General features: G+C 40.6%; 1 protein-coding gene and 1 non-coding gene across 3 annotated transcripts in view; one reads left to right on the top strand and one right to left on the bottom strand.

Moving 5' to 3' along the window:
• Window positions 1-3,361: 3,361 nt before the first annotated feature.
• LOC112205099 (U6 spliceosomal RNA) lies at window positions 3,362-3,464 on the bottom strand. The gene has a single exon (XR_002938960.1). It is a non-coding gene; the product is annotated as a U6 spliceosomal RNA (small nuclear RNA).
• Window positions 3,465-6,410: 2,946 nt separating this feature from the next.
• ARL1 (ADP ribosylation factor like GTPase 1) overlaps window positions 6,411-18,524 on the top strand; it is a 42,945-nt gene continuing 30,831 nt past the window's right edge. For both annotated transcript variants that reach the window (XM_016924044.4, XM_509308.9), the window contains exons 1-5: window positions 6,411-7,181; window positions 8,841-8,978; window positions 11,833-11,914; window positions 13,586-13,697; window positions 18,164-18,342. In XM_016924044.4, coding sequence (XP_016779533.1) covers window positions 7,178-7,181; window positions 8,841-8,978; window positions 11,833-11,914; window positions 13,586-13,697; window positions 18,164-18,342 — 515 coding nt within the window. In that variant the 5' untranslated portion in view covers window positions 6,411-7,177. The remainder of the gene's footprint in view (window positions 7,182-8,840; window positions 8,979-11,832; window positions 11,915-13,585; window positions 13,698-18,163; window positions 18,343-18,524) is intronic.

Here is an 18,524-nt window from a genome sequence, read left to right as displayed (position 1 = left end):
AGATCTGAAAAGGATGAAACTGCCCTCTCAGCTTTTAGTAAACTGACCAATTGACCTGATCCTAGTAGGAATTAGTCTGAAACAACACCACCACCTGGTGGCTTCTCTTCAAATATCACAATTTCCTTGAAGATGATGGTTTGGCCTCTTGTATCAAATTAGGACAAGTGCTTCAGTTACGACTATCTTAGGAAACAAGTTTAATCATATTGCAGAATATATGCTTAAGAACTAAACTAATATTTAGGGCCTTGGCCTCAAAAACTTATTTTGTAATTTAAATATTTGTTTAATGGCCATGTACAAGAACAAAATAGTGAACAAATAGACAAAAATACTTGCATTCATAGATCTTACATTCTAGTGAATGTAAGACAATAAATAATCAGCATAATAAGCAAGTAAATTATAATCTGGTGAGAAGTTGTATTAAAACATCAGGCTAAGGGTAGGTTGCAATTTTTTTTTAAATTATACTTTAAGTTCTAGGGTACATGTGCACAAGGTGCAGGATTGTTACATATGTATACATGTGCCATGTTGGTGTGCTGCACCCATTAACTCGTCATTTGCATTAGGTATATCTCCTAATGCTATCCCTCCCCCCTCCCCTCACCCCACTACAGGCCTCGGTGTGTGATGTTCCCCTTCCTGTGTCCAAGTTTTCTCATTGTTCAATTCCCACCTATGAGTGAGAACATGTGGTGTTTGGTTTATTGTCCTTGTGATAGTCGGCTGAGAATGATGGTTTCCAGCTGCATCCATGTCCCTACAAAGGACATGAACTCATCCTTTTTTATGGTTGCATAGTATTCCATGGTGTGTATGTGCCTCATTTTCTTAATCCAGTCTATCATTGATGGAGATTTGGGTTGGTTCCAAGTCTTTGCTATTGTGAGTAGTGCTGCAATAAACATACATGTGCATGTGTCTTTATAGCAGCACGATTTATAATCCTTTGGGTATATACCCAGTAATGGGATGGCTGGGTCAAATGGTATTTCTAGTTCTAGATCCTTGAGGAATCACCACACTGTCTTCCGCAATGGTTGTACTAGTTTACAGTCCCACCAACAGTGTAAAATTGTTCCTATTTCTCCACATCCTCTCCAGCACCTGTTGTTTCCTGACTTTTTAATGATTGCCATTCTAACTGGTGTGAGATCATTGTGCTTTTGATTTGCATTTCTCTGATGGCCAGTGACGATGAGCATTTTTTCATGTGTCTTTTAGCTGCATAAATATCTTCTTTTGAGAAATGTCTGTTCATATCCTTTGCCCACTTTTTGATGGGGTTGTTTGTTTTTTTCTTGTAAATTTGTTTGAGTTCTTTGTAGATCCTGGATATTAGCCCTTTGTCAGATGAGTAGATTGCAAAAATTTTCTCCCATTCTGTAGGTTGTCTGTTCACTCCGATGGTAGTTTCTTTTGCTGTGCAGAAGCTCTTTAGTTTAATTAGATCCCATTTGTCAATTTTGGCTTTTGTTGCCATTGCTTTTGGTGTTTTAGACATGAAGTCCTTGCCCATGCCTATGTCCTGAATGGTATTGCCTAGGTTTTTTCTAGGGCTTTTATGGTTTTAGGTCTAACATTTAAGTCTTTAATCCATTTTGAATTAATTTTTGTATAAGGTGTAAGGAAGGGATCCAGTTTCAGCTTTCTACATATGGCTAGCTAGTTTTCCCAGCACCATTTATTAAATAGGGAATCCTTTACCCATTTCTTGTTTTTTTCAGGTTTGTCAAAGATCAGATGGTTGTAGATGTGTGGTATTATTTCTGAGGGCTCTGTTCTGTATCATTGGTCTATATCTCTGTTTTGGTACCAGTATCATGCTGTTTTGGTTAATGTAGCCTTGTAGTATAGTTGAAGTCAGGTAGCATGATGCCTCCAGCTTTGTTCTTTTGGCTTAGGATTGACTTGGCAACGCGGGCTCTTTTTTGGTTCCATATGAACTTTAAAGTAGTTTTTTCCAATTCTGTGAGGAAAGTCATTGGTAGCTTCATGGGGATGGCATTGAATCTATAAATTACCTTGGGCAGTATGGCCATTTTCACAATACTGATTCTTCCCATCCATGAGAATGGAATGTTCTTCCATTTGTTTGTGTCCTCTTTTATTTTGTTGAGCAGTGGTTTGTAGTTCTCCTTGAAGAGGTCCTTCACATGCCTTGTAAGTTGGATTCCTAGGTATTTTATTCTCTTTGAAGAAAACTGGCACAAGACAAGGATGCCCTCTCTCACCACTCCTATTCAACACTGTATTGGAAGTTCTGGCCAGGGCAATCAGGCGGGAGAAAGAAATAAAGGGTATTCAATTAGGAAAAGAGGAAGTCAAATTGTCCCTGTTTGCAGAAGACATGATTGTATATTTAGAAAACCCCATCGTCTCAGCCCAAAAATCTCCTTAAGCTGATACTTCAGCAAAGTCTCAGGATACAAAATCAATGTGCAAAAATTACAGGCATTCTTATACACCAATAACAGACAAACAGAGAGCCAGTTCATAGTTGCAATTTTTAAATAGGATGACATTTGAGGTGAGATCAATTCTACATGGTTGTCTACAGAAAAAACTTCTAAAGACTTTAAAGAAAAAAATTCCAAAGACTTACAATCTTAACATTTAGTTTTGACCAGGTGCAGTGGCTCATACCTGTAATCCTAACACTTTGGGAGGCTGAGGCAGGAGGATCACTTGAGTCTAAGAAGTCAAGCTCAGCCTGGGCAACATAATGGGACCCCATTTCTATGAACAAATTAAAAATTTTTTAATTTGCTTTTCACGCCTGTGGTCCCAGTTACTTGTAAGGCTGAGCTGGGAGAATCGCTTGAGCCCTGGAGGTCTAGGCTGACATGAGCCATGATGACACTACTGTACTCCAGCCTCGGTGACAAAGTGAGACCCTGTCTCAAATAAATAAATACATAAATAAATGAAAACCAAACATTTAGTTTTAATTCTAGCATGATGCTATAATTCTACTTCCTCAAAGACTTCATTTTAATAAGCAGGAAACTATAATGCTAGGTCAATATTAATAGGAATGACTACATTTTGAAAAGCAACATTGCCCTAAAGATATGTATCTTTCCTACAGAGTAATGGCTGTCATTAGTTAGAATCATAAAATATACAGGAAATGGCAGTTTTGTTATTTTATTTTTCAACACCTTGTCATGACCTTTATGCATTTGCGTTCCTATAAAAGTAGGAACCTTGCTGTGGTCATAAATTGAGAGAAGCAGTGGTGGAGGTGGGATGTAATCACCAATAAAGATTAGCTAAGTTTCTCTTGGCTATTTATGACTTTGTTAATTATAAATTTGTCTCAACACTTTTATTCTTTTTTAAAATTTTTTAAAATATGGAACACTTCAATTTGCATGTCATTGTTGTGCAGAGGCCATGCTAATCTTCCTTGTATTCTTCAATTTTAGTGTATGTGCTGCTGAAACAAGCTCTCAATACTTTTTTTAAAAACCTTGAGTATTATGTGTTGATAACTATTCTATTTCATGTGTGTTGGCTCATTAAATCTCTTTATTCAATGTCTCAACACTTTATTTATCCATTTATTAGCAAAAAGGTCTTGCTCTGTTGCCCTAGCTAGATCGTAGTGGCTTGATCATAGCTCACAGCAGCCTCAAACTCCTGGGCTCAAGCAATCCTTCTGCCTCAGCCTCCTAAGTAGCCGGGACCACAGGTGTGTGTCACCAGGCCTGGCTAATTACAAAAATAATTTTCTTTTTTAGATACGGGGTCTCATTATATTGCCCAGCTGGTCTTGAACTGCTGACCTCAATCTATCCTTCCGCCTCAATCCAAAGTGCTAGGATTACAGGCATGAGCTATTGCTCTGGCCTTTGTTTTGTTTTCAATGCCTGTAGGGAATTATGTCAGTTCTTTAATAACAAAGCAAAGCATTATATGATCAAATTTTGAAAAATGAGATTTTTTTGTCAAAATGCCTAATGGGTCTTTTTTAGTCTTTATTACACTGTTATTTCCACAGTGACTTGTAATTAGGCGCTTAATATAGATTCTGAAAGGCTGTCAATACATTTAAATTTGTATATAGTATTTCAGTTTACAAAGCATCGCGATATATATCTCATTTATCTGGTTCAGAATATGTAGTTTGAATACACAATTATATTACAGCATATTTTTCCTTTCAGTTCTATTTTATTTATTTTTTTGAGATGGAGTCTTGCTCTGTCGCCCAGGCTGGAGTGCAGTGGTGCGATCTCAGCTTACTGCAACCTTCGCCTCCCGGGTTCAAGAGATTCTCCTGCCTCAGCCTCCCGAGCAGCTGGCATTACAGGCACCTGCCACCACACCCGGCTAATTTTTGCATTTTTAGTAGAGACAGGGTTTCACCATGTTGGCCGAGCTGGTCTTGAACTCCTGACCTCAGGTGATCCACCCACCTCGGCCTCCCAGAGGGCTGGGATTACAGGCATGAGTCACCGTGCCCCGCCTCAGTTCTCTTTTAAAGGGAATCTGTATTTTCAAGAATTACACACATCATACTCAAATATAAATCTGACATTGACCGAAGTTTGAAGTAGTAATGGCCAAGATCTTTCAAGCAGCAGCAAACTAATCTTGTTTAAGAGGAGGTATTATAGAATCATAAGCACAGAGGTCCAATAATTAGACCACACAGTGCTTACAAAGGATAGCCTTAGAAAGGTTCAGGTGTTTAGGTAGAGCCCTTCTCCCCTTCTCAAACCATTAACAAAAATAAAAATAAACAAAACAAAACTTTTCCTTGCAGGAAAATTTCCATGAACCTGTGGTTTTGGGGGCAAGGATGAGAGCAAGAGGCAAAAACTAGTTCAGAACCTAGACAACTAGTGGGGTCTGCAAACAAATCAAAACCAAGATAGGCATGGTTGGTGAGCATGTAAATTGGTATAGCCATTATGGAAGGCAGTATGGAGGCTCCTCAAAAAATTAAAAATAGAACTACAGTATAAACCATCTAGTATATACCATATATATCATATATGCATATGTACCATACATACAATATATACGTATATACCATATATTCTGGGTATATATCCAAAGAAAATGAAATCAGTATGTCAAAGAGATATCTGCATCACCATGCTCATTGCAGCATTATTCATAATAGCCAAAGTATGGAATCACTTAAGAGTGAACTGATGGATAAAGAAAACGTGAAATATAAAAATGTGGTATATGTATGTATATTTATATATATAATGAATACTATGCAGCCTTTAAAAAGAAGAAAATCCTGTCATTTGTGACAACATGGGTGAATTTATGCTAAGGGAAATAAGCCAGGCACAGAAACACAAATACTTCATGATCCCACTTATATGTAGAGTCAAAAAAAGTGGAACTCATAGAATTAGAGAGCAGAATAATGGCGGGATCTTGGCTCACTGCAACCTCTGCCTCCCAGGCTCAAGTGATCCTCCCATCTCAGCCTCTCAAGTAGCTGGGACTACAGGTGCCACTGTGCCTGGCTAATTTTTTTATTTTTTTGTAGAGATGGGGTCTCACTATGTTGCCCAGGCTGGACTCCAACTCCTGGGCTCAAGGGATCTGCCCGCCTCGGCCTCCCAAAGTGCTGGGATTACAGGCCTGAGCCACGACACCTGGCCGACCTTAAATATTCTTAGCACAAAATAAACATATGCACACAAGCACACAGGACTATGTGAGCTGATGGGTATGTTATCATTTCACAACATATACATCTATGAAAACATCACATGGTACACTGTAAATATATACAATTTTTATTTAAAGCTAGAAAAATTCTTTTAAAATAAACTAAAAAGGCAGTCCATAAGCTTCTGTTGAATGGATGAAAATCTCTACCATAAATATAAACATAATATGCAAAGGTATTAATAAGATTTGGAAGAAAACCTAAGAGAGTATTAACAGTAGTGACTACTGGGGATCACCGAGATACAAGGTATTAGGGATGGAAGGTTTACTTTTCTCTTTTTTTTTTTGAGACGGAGTGTCGCTCTGTCGCCCAGGCTGGAGTGCAGTGGCACGATCTCGACTCACTGCAACTTCTGCCTCCTGAGTTCAAGTGATTCTCCTGCCTCAGCCTCCTGAGTAGCTGGGACTACAGGCGCCCGCCACCACGCCTGGTGAATTTTCTGTATTTTTAGTAGAGACGGGGTTTCACCGTGTTAGCCAGGATGGTCTCGATCTCCTGACCTCGTGATCCGCCCGCCTCGGCCTCCCAAAGTGCTGGGATTACAGGCGTGAGCCACCGCGCCCGGCCGGAAGGTTTACTTTTCAATGGATCTTTGGGAAGTTTCAAAACATACATGCTCAACCTTTAAAAATTTCTCTAGGGGAAATCCCTTCTCCACATCCTATAGGTGTGCTTCCTTCTTCCTCTCCACACACTTCACTATCAAAACCTACATTACTTCCAACAGTCGACCCTCGAGGGAATAAGTCCCTGGTCTCCACGATCGGGACCAGCCAGTCCACACTGCCGACCCCTGAAAGGCGGTCTCAGCTGCTCGGTCAGCGAGAAAAAAAGCCGGCGAGGTCCTCGTCCTGCAGGCTACAGCGAAGACAAAAACCTCTGGTTACTGGCCTCAGGTGCAAGGCTGCTCCGCATTGGCAGCGCGGTACCATTCCTATTATTATTACGTAGTCTTGTTTCTTTCTGGGAGAAAGCACCTAGGGAGAGTTGGGCTGGCCCCGCAGGGCGCTCCGGGACACGCGTCCTCTGCAACGCCGCAGCCTGCGCCAGCGTTCGACCGGGACGACTCATCGAGGCCCGACTCGCATTTTTAGTTGTCAGATTCGCCACTTTTTGGTGTCAGAATTTAAAACAAAAATTCCAATTTCTCTATTTCAGAAGCTCTTTCTGTCCAGGAAAACACAAGCAGGACAGACTTCAGGTTTTTGAATTATTCGTCTCTTCTGGCCTCCACGGTATCTACATCCAGTGAGCGGGGACCGTGAGTCGAAAGCGACGACGCGGATGCTCAGGCCACCGTTCCCGGCGCGCAGTCGCAGCTGACCCTCGCTCCCGCCCCCGCCTGGAGTCCGACGTGGAAGTTGCTGGCTGACTGGGCTTGCGAGGAAACCGCCTCGGAGCTGCAGCCGAAGGCCAAGGAATCACTGAAGATCGGCGAGGGAGGACAGGGGGTTCATCATGGGTGAGGGGTTCGAGAAGGGCACCTGGGCGCGCTCGAGGGAGCCGCGGCCGAGGGCTGGGGTGCAGAGGAGGAGAGGGGCCGGCCAGGATACCCTAGAGTAGCCAGCTCCTCAGGGGGCGGGTCGCGGAGGACTTGACATACTTTGGATCTTCATCTGTAGGGGTGGATCCGGCCTCTCGCGTTCTCCTCCGCCCTCTCTCGGTTCCGCTTCAATCCCGCGGAGTCCAGGGAGCCGGACAGCTTGGGGACGTCCGCAGAGCCTGGGTTCGAGTTCTTTACCCTTATCATGAAGTTTTCCCTCATCCCCAGCTCCACTTGCTGGGCAGAGTTGTTCTTGCGGAGGCTGGCAACGCGTCAGTCGCAGGTTCGCCGAGGTTTCTTGGTGAAAGATGAGCTGCGGCCCCAGAGTGGAAGCTTAATTATTCTCTTTACCAGGGGCGCTGGGACGGCGTCAGTTTGAAAAACCTGAGAGCAGGTGTTGCTTATGTTGTTTTATGGCCAGTTTGGCATTTGTCTGCTAATCTGCTGTAGCGTTTAATGTAATAATACGGGTATTTCTAGTCGGCGAATGAAATTTTATTCTCAGTTCTTGGCCCGCTGATTGAGGGAACTGCATTCTCACAAGCATCAGGTAACACCCTCGCCCCGCTAGAACCCAAGTGAGGGTGCACATTCTTTAACTCGTTTCTCACCCTCCAAATGAAGGTGCAGATTCTTTGGCTTGGTTAAATCCCTCCACAGTTTTCTGGGGAGCATACTTCTTGCTCCCAAGCATCACAGGCGCTGTCCTGTCTTCCATAACCGCCTTCAGTTTTGTTCCGCCTCTCTTCTACCTGTAAATGGTAGAAAGGACTTTGTCAAGTCACACCCATTCTGTTGAACTTTCCCAAGGTTCTCTAGCCCATGGTGTTGTTCATTTTTCAACTCGCAGCTCTTAGTTATGCCATGTCTTTGCCAAATAACAGTGTGGCGTCACTTCTGATGTTAACTATTTTTTTTGTATTAATGTAACTTGTTTTTAATCTTCTCTAATGGCTCTGGATGGGAAAAGGACTGTGCTTTTTATACTACACAATACTTGGTGTACAGGAAGCTTTCTGGGAATATTTTGTGATGCATTGGATAGAGCTTTATTATTTTTAAAAGTGGGTTTTTTGTCAAAAATAGTTACTGTTTTCAGCTTTTTTCTCAATTTCTTGTACTAGCTCTATTGCTTCGTGGAGAACTCTGATTGAAGTTGGTTATAGTGGTACTGCTGCTGTACAGTACTTTTCCTGTGCGAGGATTACATTGTCCCACTCTCCTCCTTACTGGCCCCTTGGTTTTTAGGGGTAGTGAGGGGATCATGCTCAAATATTCCTATTCTGCTGATTAGAAAATGAGATTCCCAAAGGCCGCGGCCATATTTCTCTTATTATTTGGTTTATCTTCTGTGCCTGCATGACACAGTAGTAACATAACTAAGGACATAGTAACATAACTAATTACTTGTTTGATATTGAATAATATATTTCATTGGGAGGAAAAATATGCACCTACGCATCCAGGAAATTATAATATTTAATTTGGTATTTAGCTCTCAAAGGACAAGGTTAGATGTTTTGTATACCTAGTTCACAAAATGACATTGTGTATGTTTTTTCTTTTATTATTTTTTAGGTGGCTTTTTCTCAAGTATATTTTCCAGTCTGTTTGGAACTCGGGAAATGAGAATTTTAATTTTGGGATTAGATGGAGCAGGAAAAACCACAATTTTGTACAGATTACAAGTTGGAGAAGTTGTTACTACTATACCTAGTAAGTGTTGGTATGATGAGCTAATTGTAGGGACTTTCTGGTCTCCATCCAACATAACTCTATTTCTTTCTTTCTTTTTTGTTTGTTTTAGTAGAGATCAGGTATCATCACTATGTTGCCCAAGCTGGTCTTAGACTCTTGGCCTCAAGTGATCCTCCTGCCTTGGCCTCCCAAAGTGCTGGGATTACAGGCATGAGCCACTATGCCAGGCCTATTTCTGAATAAATTAATTCATATAATAAAGTATTTGATAAAGTTTGTAAACTGCTAGTATGAACATAACATTGATAACACTTTTTCCATCAACTAAGAGGCAGCTTAGTGTAATTTAAGGACCCTTGTTCTGGTTTACGGCCGGGTTGGGCTGTTTATAGGTTTAAGTTACTAAATCTTACTGAGAGCCAGTATCTTTACTAATAAAATACATAAGATAACAAATACCCACTGGTTCTCAGGGGGAAATAAACAAAGTAGGTAAAAGTACCTTTTAAATCTGTGTAAAGAATTATATAAATGTTAAGTGATGTTACATGTGAAGTGCCTTTTTTTCCTGTATTTACTTTTAAAGATCTGAGTTGCAGAGACTGAGTGTTGAAGTAATTTGGTACCTTAAAAATATCAAGAGAAGGCCGGGCACAGGAGCTCACGCCTGTAATGGCAGCACTTTGGGAGGCCAAGGCGGGTGGATCACCTGAGGTCGGGAGTTGGAGACCAGCCCAACCAACATGGAGAAACCCCATCTCTACTAAAAATACAAAATTAGCCAGGCGTGGTGGTGCATGCCTGTAATCCCAACTACTCGGAAGGCTGAGGCAGGAGAATCGCTTGAACCTGGGAGGCAGAGGTTGTGGCAAGCCAAGATTGCACCGTTGCACTCCAGCCTGGGCAACAAGAGCAAAACTAGGTCTCAAAATATATATGTGTATATGTATATATTTATTAAGAGAAGAAATACCTCAATTTTAATCAATTATTACTGTCTTACAAAAATATTCTCCAACAGTCTTACTGACTATATGAGAATACTGTTGTTATTTATACTTTTTTCATTTGTTGCCTTGAATTTACTTAGAGAAGAGTAGTACATTTAAATTAAAGAGTTCATACAGTTTGCTCAAGATTTTTTAAATTATGCCTCTAATGTTAGTCTGTCACTCAGGGTATTTCTATATTGTTACTGTTTAAATTTATGGACTAAAACGAAAGAGGCTAGCCTCTAAGAAAGAAGAGCGTTTTGAACCCTGTAATGTCTGTTATTCCTTTTTGCTACCTTCAGTAAATTTTAGTGCCCTTAGTTTTTGCTTCTCAAAATCACCCATCTCTGTCTGGGCATCTCCTGCAGTGCACAGAGCAGCACAGTGGATAGTTTGGAGTTTCAGTGAGTGCTGCTTTACACCACACTCTTTGTTGAGACAGTGTCTTGCTTTTTTGCCCAGGCTGGAGTGCAGTGGCACATTCATAGCTCACTGCAGCCTCTACCTCTACCTCTACCTCCTGGGCTCAAGCGATCTTCCCACCTCAGCCTCCCAAAGTGTTGGGATTACAGGCATGAGCCACTGCACCCAGTCTACACCATTCTCTTGTCTTGCACATATAAACGAAGTTTTTTTACTATTGGTGAACATTGTGATTACACTCCTACCTAATTCTAAGGGAGACATCATGAACTTGCATTTTAGTTTTTTGCTCAAATTTGTCATAGTATTGTTATTTTTTAATTGTAATAGACATACTTGCCAAATACTCAAAGGTATCACTTACCACTGCAGACTTAAATATAAAACAAAAGCTAATTGTCCAGTTATAGCTGGAAGTTATTTTTTATTTATTTATTTTTTTGAGACAGAGTCTCACTCTATTGCCCAGGCTGAAGTGCAGTGGCAAGATCTTGGCTCACTGCAACCTGTGCCTCCCAGGTTCAAGCGATTCTCATGCATCAGCCTCCAGAGTGGCTGGGAGTACAGGCATGTGCCACCACACCCGGCTAATTTTTGTATTTTTAGAAGAGATGGGGTTTCACAGTGTTGGCTAGGCTGGTCTCGAACTCCTGACCTCAGGTGATCCACCCGCCTTGGCCTCCCAAAGTGCTGGGATTACAGGTGTGAGCCACCTCACCCAGCCATGGAAGTTATTTTTTACCTATTTTTCACCTAAGAAGGATGGCAGAGAAAAGGGATGGGACACCTGCCCTTTGACCACCCAGCCATGACCTTATTACAAGTGAGTTCTGGAGGATGTCTGCAGATGGGCTGTGAGATTGAAAGCTGCAGCCATGGCTGTGTCCATGCTGTAGTTTAGAACTGAAGTTTAGCTTTTTTTTGCTTTTGGTCTGTTTATTTGCTGCCAGCCAAAATTCTGCTTTTTATAGTACATCCACAACTGTACTTTCTAAATACAGCTTTCCAACACTTTTAACTACTCTATTATGAGGGGAGTTTAATATAATAGGATTTCCATTGAGCTAAAAATTATGTTTTCCTTTTTATTTCTTTTTTAAATTCTTTTTTAAATTTATTTGAGCTAAAATTATATACTTTATTTGCAGAACTGCTGGCTTTTTAAAAATATCCTGAAGATGGTATTGATTTTGCTAATTGATGTTTTGTGCACACACCTGCACATGTATGGGGGAGCAGAACATACTATTTCGTCTTAAATTGTATAAAATCTCAACCAATAATGTGATTCAACAATTACCATTTCTTTTTAACTTGAATCCTAAGACAAATTATATATATATATATTTTAAACTCTAATAACAGTTACCATTAATTGCTGTAACTCAATTAGATAGGATATTTTGAAGGTGGAATGTATTAGTCTACACATACCACTGATTTGATTTCTCTTCCAGCCATTGGATTTAATGTAGAGACGGTGACGTACAAAAACCTTAAATTCCAAGTCTGGGATTTAGGAGGACAGACAAGTATCAGGTATGGTACAAAGACCAGGTTATTTGGTAGTATTTGACATTTATTGATTCTTTTAAGGGTTAAAATCAGTAAACCCGAATATGTGTTCTATTGTAATTTAAATGGAGCCACCTAGTTTAAAATGAGGTAAAATTGGGAACTATTTCCTTAGAGCATCCATTGAGTTAAAACTTAAGGAAGCCCAGTTTTCCAGATACCTGTTTAATGAAAATCTTTTCATGAAAATCTCAAGACCTTATTACTTCAGCTATTCTCAACTAGAAAGGACCCTCCATTTAGTTCTTGTCAGTCTCTCCTCTCTGAAACACATTGTTTTGGAATTCATTAAAGTACCTTGCAGGCATACCATTTAGGGCTAATATAAAAATAAATGCCATTGGCCGGGCATGGTAGCTCACGCCTGTAATCCCAGCACTTTGGGAGGCCGAGGTGGGCGGGTCATCAGGTCAGGAGTTGGAGACCAGCGTGACCAACATGGTGAAACCTCGTCTCTACTAAAAATACAAAAATTAGCTGGGCATGGTGGTGCGTGCCTATAATTCCAGCTACCTGGGAGGCTGAGGCAGGAGAATTGCTTGTACCGGGACTTGGGAGCTGGAGGTTGCAGTGAGCTGAGATCGCGCGACTGCACTCCAGCCTGGGCTACAGAGCGAGACTCTGTCTCAAAAAAAATAAATGAATAAATAAAAAATAAATGCCTTCTGAAGTTCAGGTCTTCTGCTTAGCATTTTGGGCTTGACATGGCAACAGTGAATGTTTGGTGACCGTCAGTAGTTGGTCACGATAGTACCATCTTAAAAGATTAGTAATGCATTCTCCAAACATTCTGACTTCTTTTAACTCATTTCTTGAATCACGTTTCTTTTTTTTTAAATTATGCAGCCTCCCAAGCCAGAGTAGGCTCAGAGAGACTCCATTGAATCACTTTTGAGTTTATTTATAATTTTAGCCATTTCTACTGCTTGATGTCAGTGATTAATTTCATGACTGTTAAATAAAATCACGTTTAAAAAGTTTATTCCTCTTAAGGGGTGCCTAGTTAAAGATTTGTTTAAGAAGATGTAATGATCAGGTCTGTGTACAACTTTTCTATCAGTATATTTAGTGATTTCATAGATTATAAATAAATTTTGTCACCCTGAAGTCTGAATTCATTTGGAAACTCCCTGGTCCTGTGAGTCAATGTTTATCAACATTCTTTTTTTTTTGAGACAGAGTTTCACTCTTGTTGCCCAGGCTGGAGTGCAATGGCACCATCTCAGCTCACTGGAACCTCTGCCTTCCTGGTTGAAGTGATTTTCCTGCCTCAGCCTCCCGAGTAGCTGGGATTACAGGCACCTGCCACCATGTCCAGCTAATTTTGTATTTTTAGTAGAGACGGGGTTTCTCCATGTTGGTCAGGCTGGTCTCGAACTCCTGACCTCAGTTGATCTGCCCGCCTCAGCCTCCCAAAATGCTGGGATTACAGATGTGAGCCACCGTGCCCAGCCAATGTTTATCAACATTGTTTTGACTCCATCACATCTGAGGGATATGGTACATATATCCACCAGAAACAGTGAATCATTAAGGCATTGATTCTAACATGTGTGGGACAGAATTGGCAATTGATATGTCAGTTTCTTCTTTAAAACAATAACAATATGTTCTCCCCTTTTAAATTTTCTCTAGGCCATACTGGAGATGTTACTATTCAAACACAGATGCAGTCATTTATGTAGTAGACAGTTGTGACCGAGACCGAATTGGCATTTCCAAATCAGAGTTAGTTGCCATGTTGGAGGTAAGAAAACGTAACCACTTTAAAATGTGGGGCAGTCATTTACATATTATTACATTGAAGAATAATTAAAAAGAATGCAGGGGTTGTTCCCTCCATCCTTTTAAAATTATTTTCTTTTATGGAAATGATTTTCTATTCCAAAAATACAGTTGAGGAGGGTTGGAGACAAAACAACAACAAAAATTAACCTCGTAACTTCCTCTTCAAGCCAGATTGCTTGATTTTCCAGGAGGTTCAGAGCTCACTTAAACAAAAGCATCTATTCTAAGTCACTTCTTTGATGTGACTTTTAAAATATGTCTTTTTATTTTTAGCTGGTTTAGAAGGATTCAAGTTCAGAGAAATATGTATTTCTGGGTTACTGGCACAATGCTGGCCTCACGTTTATCGTTTTTTATCCTTCCCAGTATTTACAGTGCTTTTGACCTTCTTTCTGTTCTTTGGACACGAGCTTGCACACCTGGCTCGGGCCTTTTGCACTTGCTGATCCGTCTGCTTGGAATACTATTCTCCAGCATCTTTGCATGGCTGCTTTCCTGACATGTTTCTTCCCACATCTCTTCCCCAGAAAGAAGTCTTATTTATTCTCTAATCCTTTACCCTTCTTTATTCTTTATACCGATATTGTTTCTTTTTTTTCTTTTTCTTTTTTTTTTCTTTTTTTTTTGTAGAGACGGGGTCTACCTATGGTGCCCAGGCTGGTCCCAAACTCCTGTCCTCAAGTGATCCTCCTGCCTCGGCCTCCTAGTGTTGGGATTACAGGTGTGAGCCATTGCACCCCACTTACTGTTTTTTTACATTATTTTTAAATGTATTTGTTGGCTGGGCGTGGTGGCTCACGCCTGTAATCCCAGCACTTTGGGAGGCCGAGGCGGGCAGGTCACCAGAGATCATCAGGAGTTTGAGACCAGCCTGTCCAACATGGTGAAACCTCATCTCTACTGAAAATACAAGAAAATTAACTGGGCATGGTGGTGTGTGCCTGTAGTCCCAGCTACTTGGGAGGCTAAGGCAGGAGAGTCACTTGAACCGAGGAGGCAGAGGTTGCAGTGAGCCGAGATCGTGCCCCTGCACTACAGCCTGGGTGACAAGAGTGAGACTCCGTCTCAAAAAATAAAAATTAAAAAAAAGTATATTTGTTTACTTATGTATCTCTCCCTCTAAAATGTAAATTCTTTGAGTTTACCCTGATAGGAGGAACAATGTATAGTACTTAATTAAGAATTCAATACATCTTATTCACTGAAGTTAATAAGATCATATATTGGCTAACTGATCAAATTCAGAGGATGCATTAAATAATCCATTTTTTAAAAATGAAAAAATAATCAAATGTACTATGATAATAATAAAATTGCCCTTGCTCTGGAAAATTAGATGGATAAGTTTCTTTCTCTTGTCAAAAACTGGATTCTGAATTGTTTAATCAAGGGATGTTTAAATATAAGTTCTAGGCCAGTTGATACCTAGGTAAAAGCATCCTCAGACGAGGGGACTATGTACTTTTGAATTCTTTTTTTTTTTTTTTTTTTAGACAGAGTCTTGCTCTGTCGCCCAGGCTGGAGTGCAGTGGCGTGATCTCCACTCACTACAATTTTCGCCTCCTGGGTTCAAGCGATTCTTCTGTTTCAGCCTTCTGAGTAGCTGGGACTATAGGCTTCTGCCACCACACCCGGCTTATTTTTGTATTTGTAGCAGAGATGGGGTTTCACCATGTTGGCCAGGCTGGTCTCGAACTCCTGACCTCAGCAGTTTGCCCGCCTCCTGATCTGCCAGCCTTGGCCTCCCAAAGTACTGGGATTACAGGCATGAGCCACCGCGCTCAGCCCAGGACTTTTGATTTCTTGAACTACTGACTTAATGGCTTCCAAGTTATAAACTGCAGACTTAATAGTTTTAAACATTTGGTTAATTTTTTTTTTTTTTTTTACATCATAGCATTATATTTATTATAAGAGCTTCTTAGACCAAATTTAAATGTAAGGATAAGGTTTAATTGCCTTGGGTATAATAGGTTTTTTAAAGAACAGTTTTATTTAGGTATAAGTCACATGATATAGTGTATTTTTATCATATAAAGTATTGCTTAAAAGGAATGGATTATTGACTTCAGTTTACAATTCTTGAGTTGTGCAGGATTGTTGTTACTTGCAGTGTTAGGATTTGACTTATAAAGTCTTACAGAGAGAGAAGTAAAAATTGGATTCTTTCTTTAGGAAGTCACTTTTAATTCATCAATAAATATCATGTTATGTTAAGTATGGGCCAAGTACGAGTCAACTGTTAATGTTAAAACATACAGACACAGGCCAGGTGTGGTGGCTCATGCCTGTAATCCCAGCACTTTGGGAGGCCGAGGCAGGTGGATCACTTCAGGTCAGGAGTTTGAGACCAGCCTGGCCACCCATATCTACTAAAAATACAAAAATGAGCCGGGTGTAGTGGCGCACGCCTGTAATCCCAGCTACACGGGAGGCTGAGGCAGGAGAGTCACTTGAACCCAGGAGGCGGAGGTTGCAGTGAGCTGAGATAGTGCCACTGCACTCCAACCTGAGTGATGGAGTGAGACTCCATCTCAAAACAAACAAACAAAAAATATATAGTATAGACACAAAAGCAGTTTAGGTTTCAACTTTTTTTTTTTTTTTGAGACGGAGTTTCACTATTGTTGCCCAGGCTGGAGTGCAGTGGTGCAATCTCGGCTCACTGCAGCCTCCACCTGCCAGGTTCAAGCAATTCTCCTGCCTCAGCCTCCTGAGTAGCTGGGATTGCAAGCGCACACCACCACACCCGGCTAATTTTTGTAATTTTAGTAGAGACGGGGTTTCACCATGTTGGTCAGGCTGGTCTTGAACTCCTGACCTGGTGATCCACCCACCTCAGCCTCCCAAAGTGCTGGGATTACAGATGTGAGCCACCGCGCCTGGCCTTTCAACTTTCTTATACACAAAAATGAATTCTAAATGGGTAAATAATTAAATGTAAAAAATGAAAATTATAAGAACATATAAGGAATTCAAAAGATGAGATTTAATTATATTAATGTAAACAAAACTCCCCCAAAGCTCAGATATGGCAAATATAAACAAGACTAAGATAAGAAACCAGGCCTAACCAGAAGCCAATGACTAAGGATTAGTGATCTGAATCATAGCAAGATCTTTTGCAAAATGAGCAAAAGGCAATTCGTAGGGGAAAAACATTGCTAATAACATTTGCATTTGTTTTTAAAGAGACAGGGTCAGCAGGGCGCGGTGGCTTATGCCTGTAATCCCAGCACTTTGGGAGGCCGAGGCGGGTGGATCACGAGGTCAGGAGTTCGAGACCAGTCTGAGTGACCAACATGGTGAAACCTCATCTCTACTAAAAATACAAAAATTAGTTGGGCGTGGCAGCGGGCACCTGTAGTCCCAGCTACTCAGGAGGCTGAGGCAGGAGAATCACTTGAACCCAGGATGCAGAGGCTGCAGTGAGCCAAGACTGCACCACTGCAACTTCAGCCTGAGCAACAGAGCAAGACACTGTCTTAAAAAAAGAAAAAAAAAAAAAGAGACAGGGTCTCCCTCTGTCCCCTAGGCTGGAGTGCAGTGGCACAACCAAAGCTTATTATAACCTTGAGCTCCTCTCTGCTTCCTTTTTTGTTTGTTTTTTAAAAAAATTTTTGTAGAGACCCCTGTGTTGCTCAGGCTGGTCTCAAACTCCTGGACTTAAGCGATCCTCCTGCCTCAGCCCATGTGCATTTCGAATACCCTAGTAATATATAATGAGATGCTATGTTTGGAAAAGTAAATAATTCCCAACTCTACAAAGGCTGCATTGAAGATGGAGACTTTTATACACTGTTGGTAGGGTAACCTTTCTGGAAAGCTGTTCATGCATGTATTCAGTTTATCAAAGCCTGAAAAAAACTGTTCATACTTTGACTCCATTTTTAGAATATTGTGTTAAGGAAACAGATTCAAACAGAAATTTTTGTATAAAGACCCTGTCACTTGGGTTTATCTAATAGTCTAGTGGAAAGACTCTAATAAGAGTCAGATACTAGAAAATATTTAACACAGTTTATGGTGCATGCATCCATAGTGTAGAGCATATTTAGCCATTTTTTTATTTTGAAAAAGTTGTTGTAGTTTGGAGAAACGTGATTTTAATTTTTAGGCAGGGTATGGAACTATATATAAATGTGATCTTAAATGTGTAAATGTATTTACTAAATAAACTCTGAAGTATCTGCAAAACAAAGTACTAGTAGAAAACACCCAAAATGTTAACAGTGATCATATTTGGGAGGTAGGATTATGAGTGAAGCTTCTTTTCTTTATACTTCTCTATATAATTTCTATATAATTTCATAATGTGTAATATATTAATTATAAAATACACGTTTAAAATGTATTTTTGGACATTTTCTAAACTCGAGAGAGCACATTAGTTAAAAGAAATTAAATATTTTCAATTTCATTTAGGAAGAAGAGCTGAGAAAAGCCATTTTAGTGGTGTTTGCAAATAAACAGGACATGGAACAGGCCATGACTTCCTCAGAGATGGCAAATTCACTTGGGTTACCTGCCTTGAAGGACCGAAAATGGCAGATATTCAAAACGTCAGCAACCAAAGGCACCGGCCTTGATGAGGCAATGGAATGGCAAGTATCATGCTTCCAGAAGCCATCTGTGCATTTGTGTGTGCTTGCAGCTGTGCACGTCCACGTGTAATTTTTCTCCCGTGTTGAGGATGAAACTTTGATTTACTTAGCAGCTTATTTCATAAGTTCCTCAAGCGTTTTCTCTCACTGGTCTTCAGGTGCATCTGTCTTCTCAACCACAC

This window comes from Pan troglodytes, chromosome 10 (genome assembly GCF_028858775.2).
Source record: "Pan troglodytes isolate AG18354 chromosome 10, NHGRI_mPanTro3-v2.0_pri, whole genome shotgun sequence".
Taxonomy (NCBI): domain Eukaryota; kingdom Metazoa; phylum Chordata; class Mammalia; order Primates; family Hominidae; genus Pan; species Pan troglodytes.
Note: the sequence above shows the minus strand (reverse complement) of the source record. Positions and strands in the feature narration are given on the sequence as shown.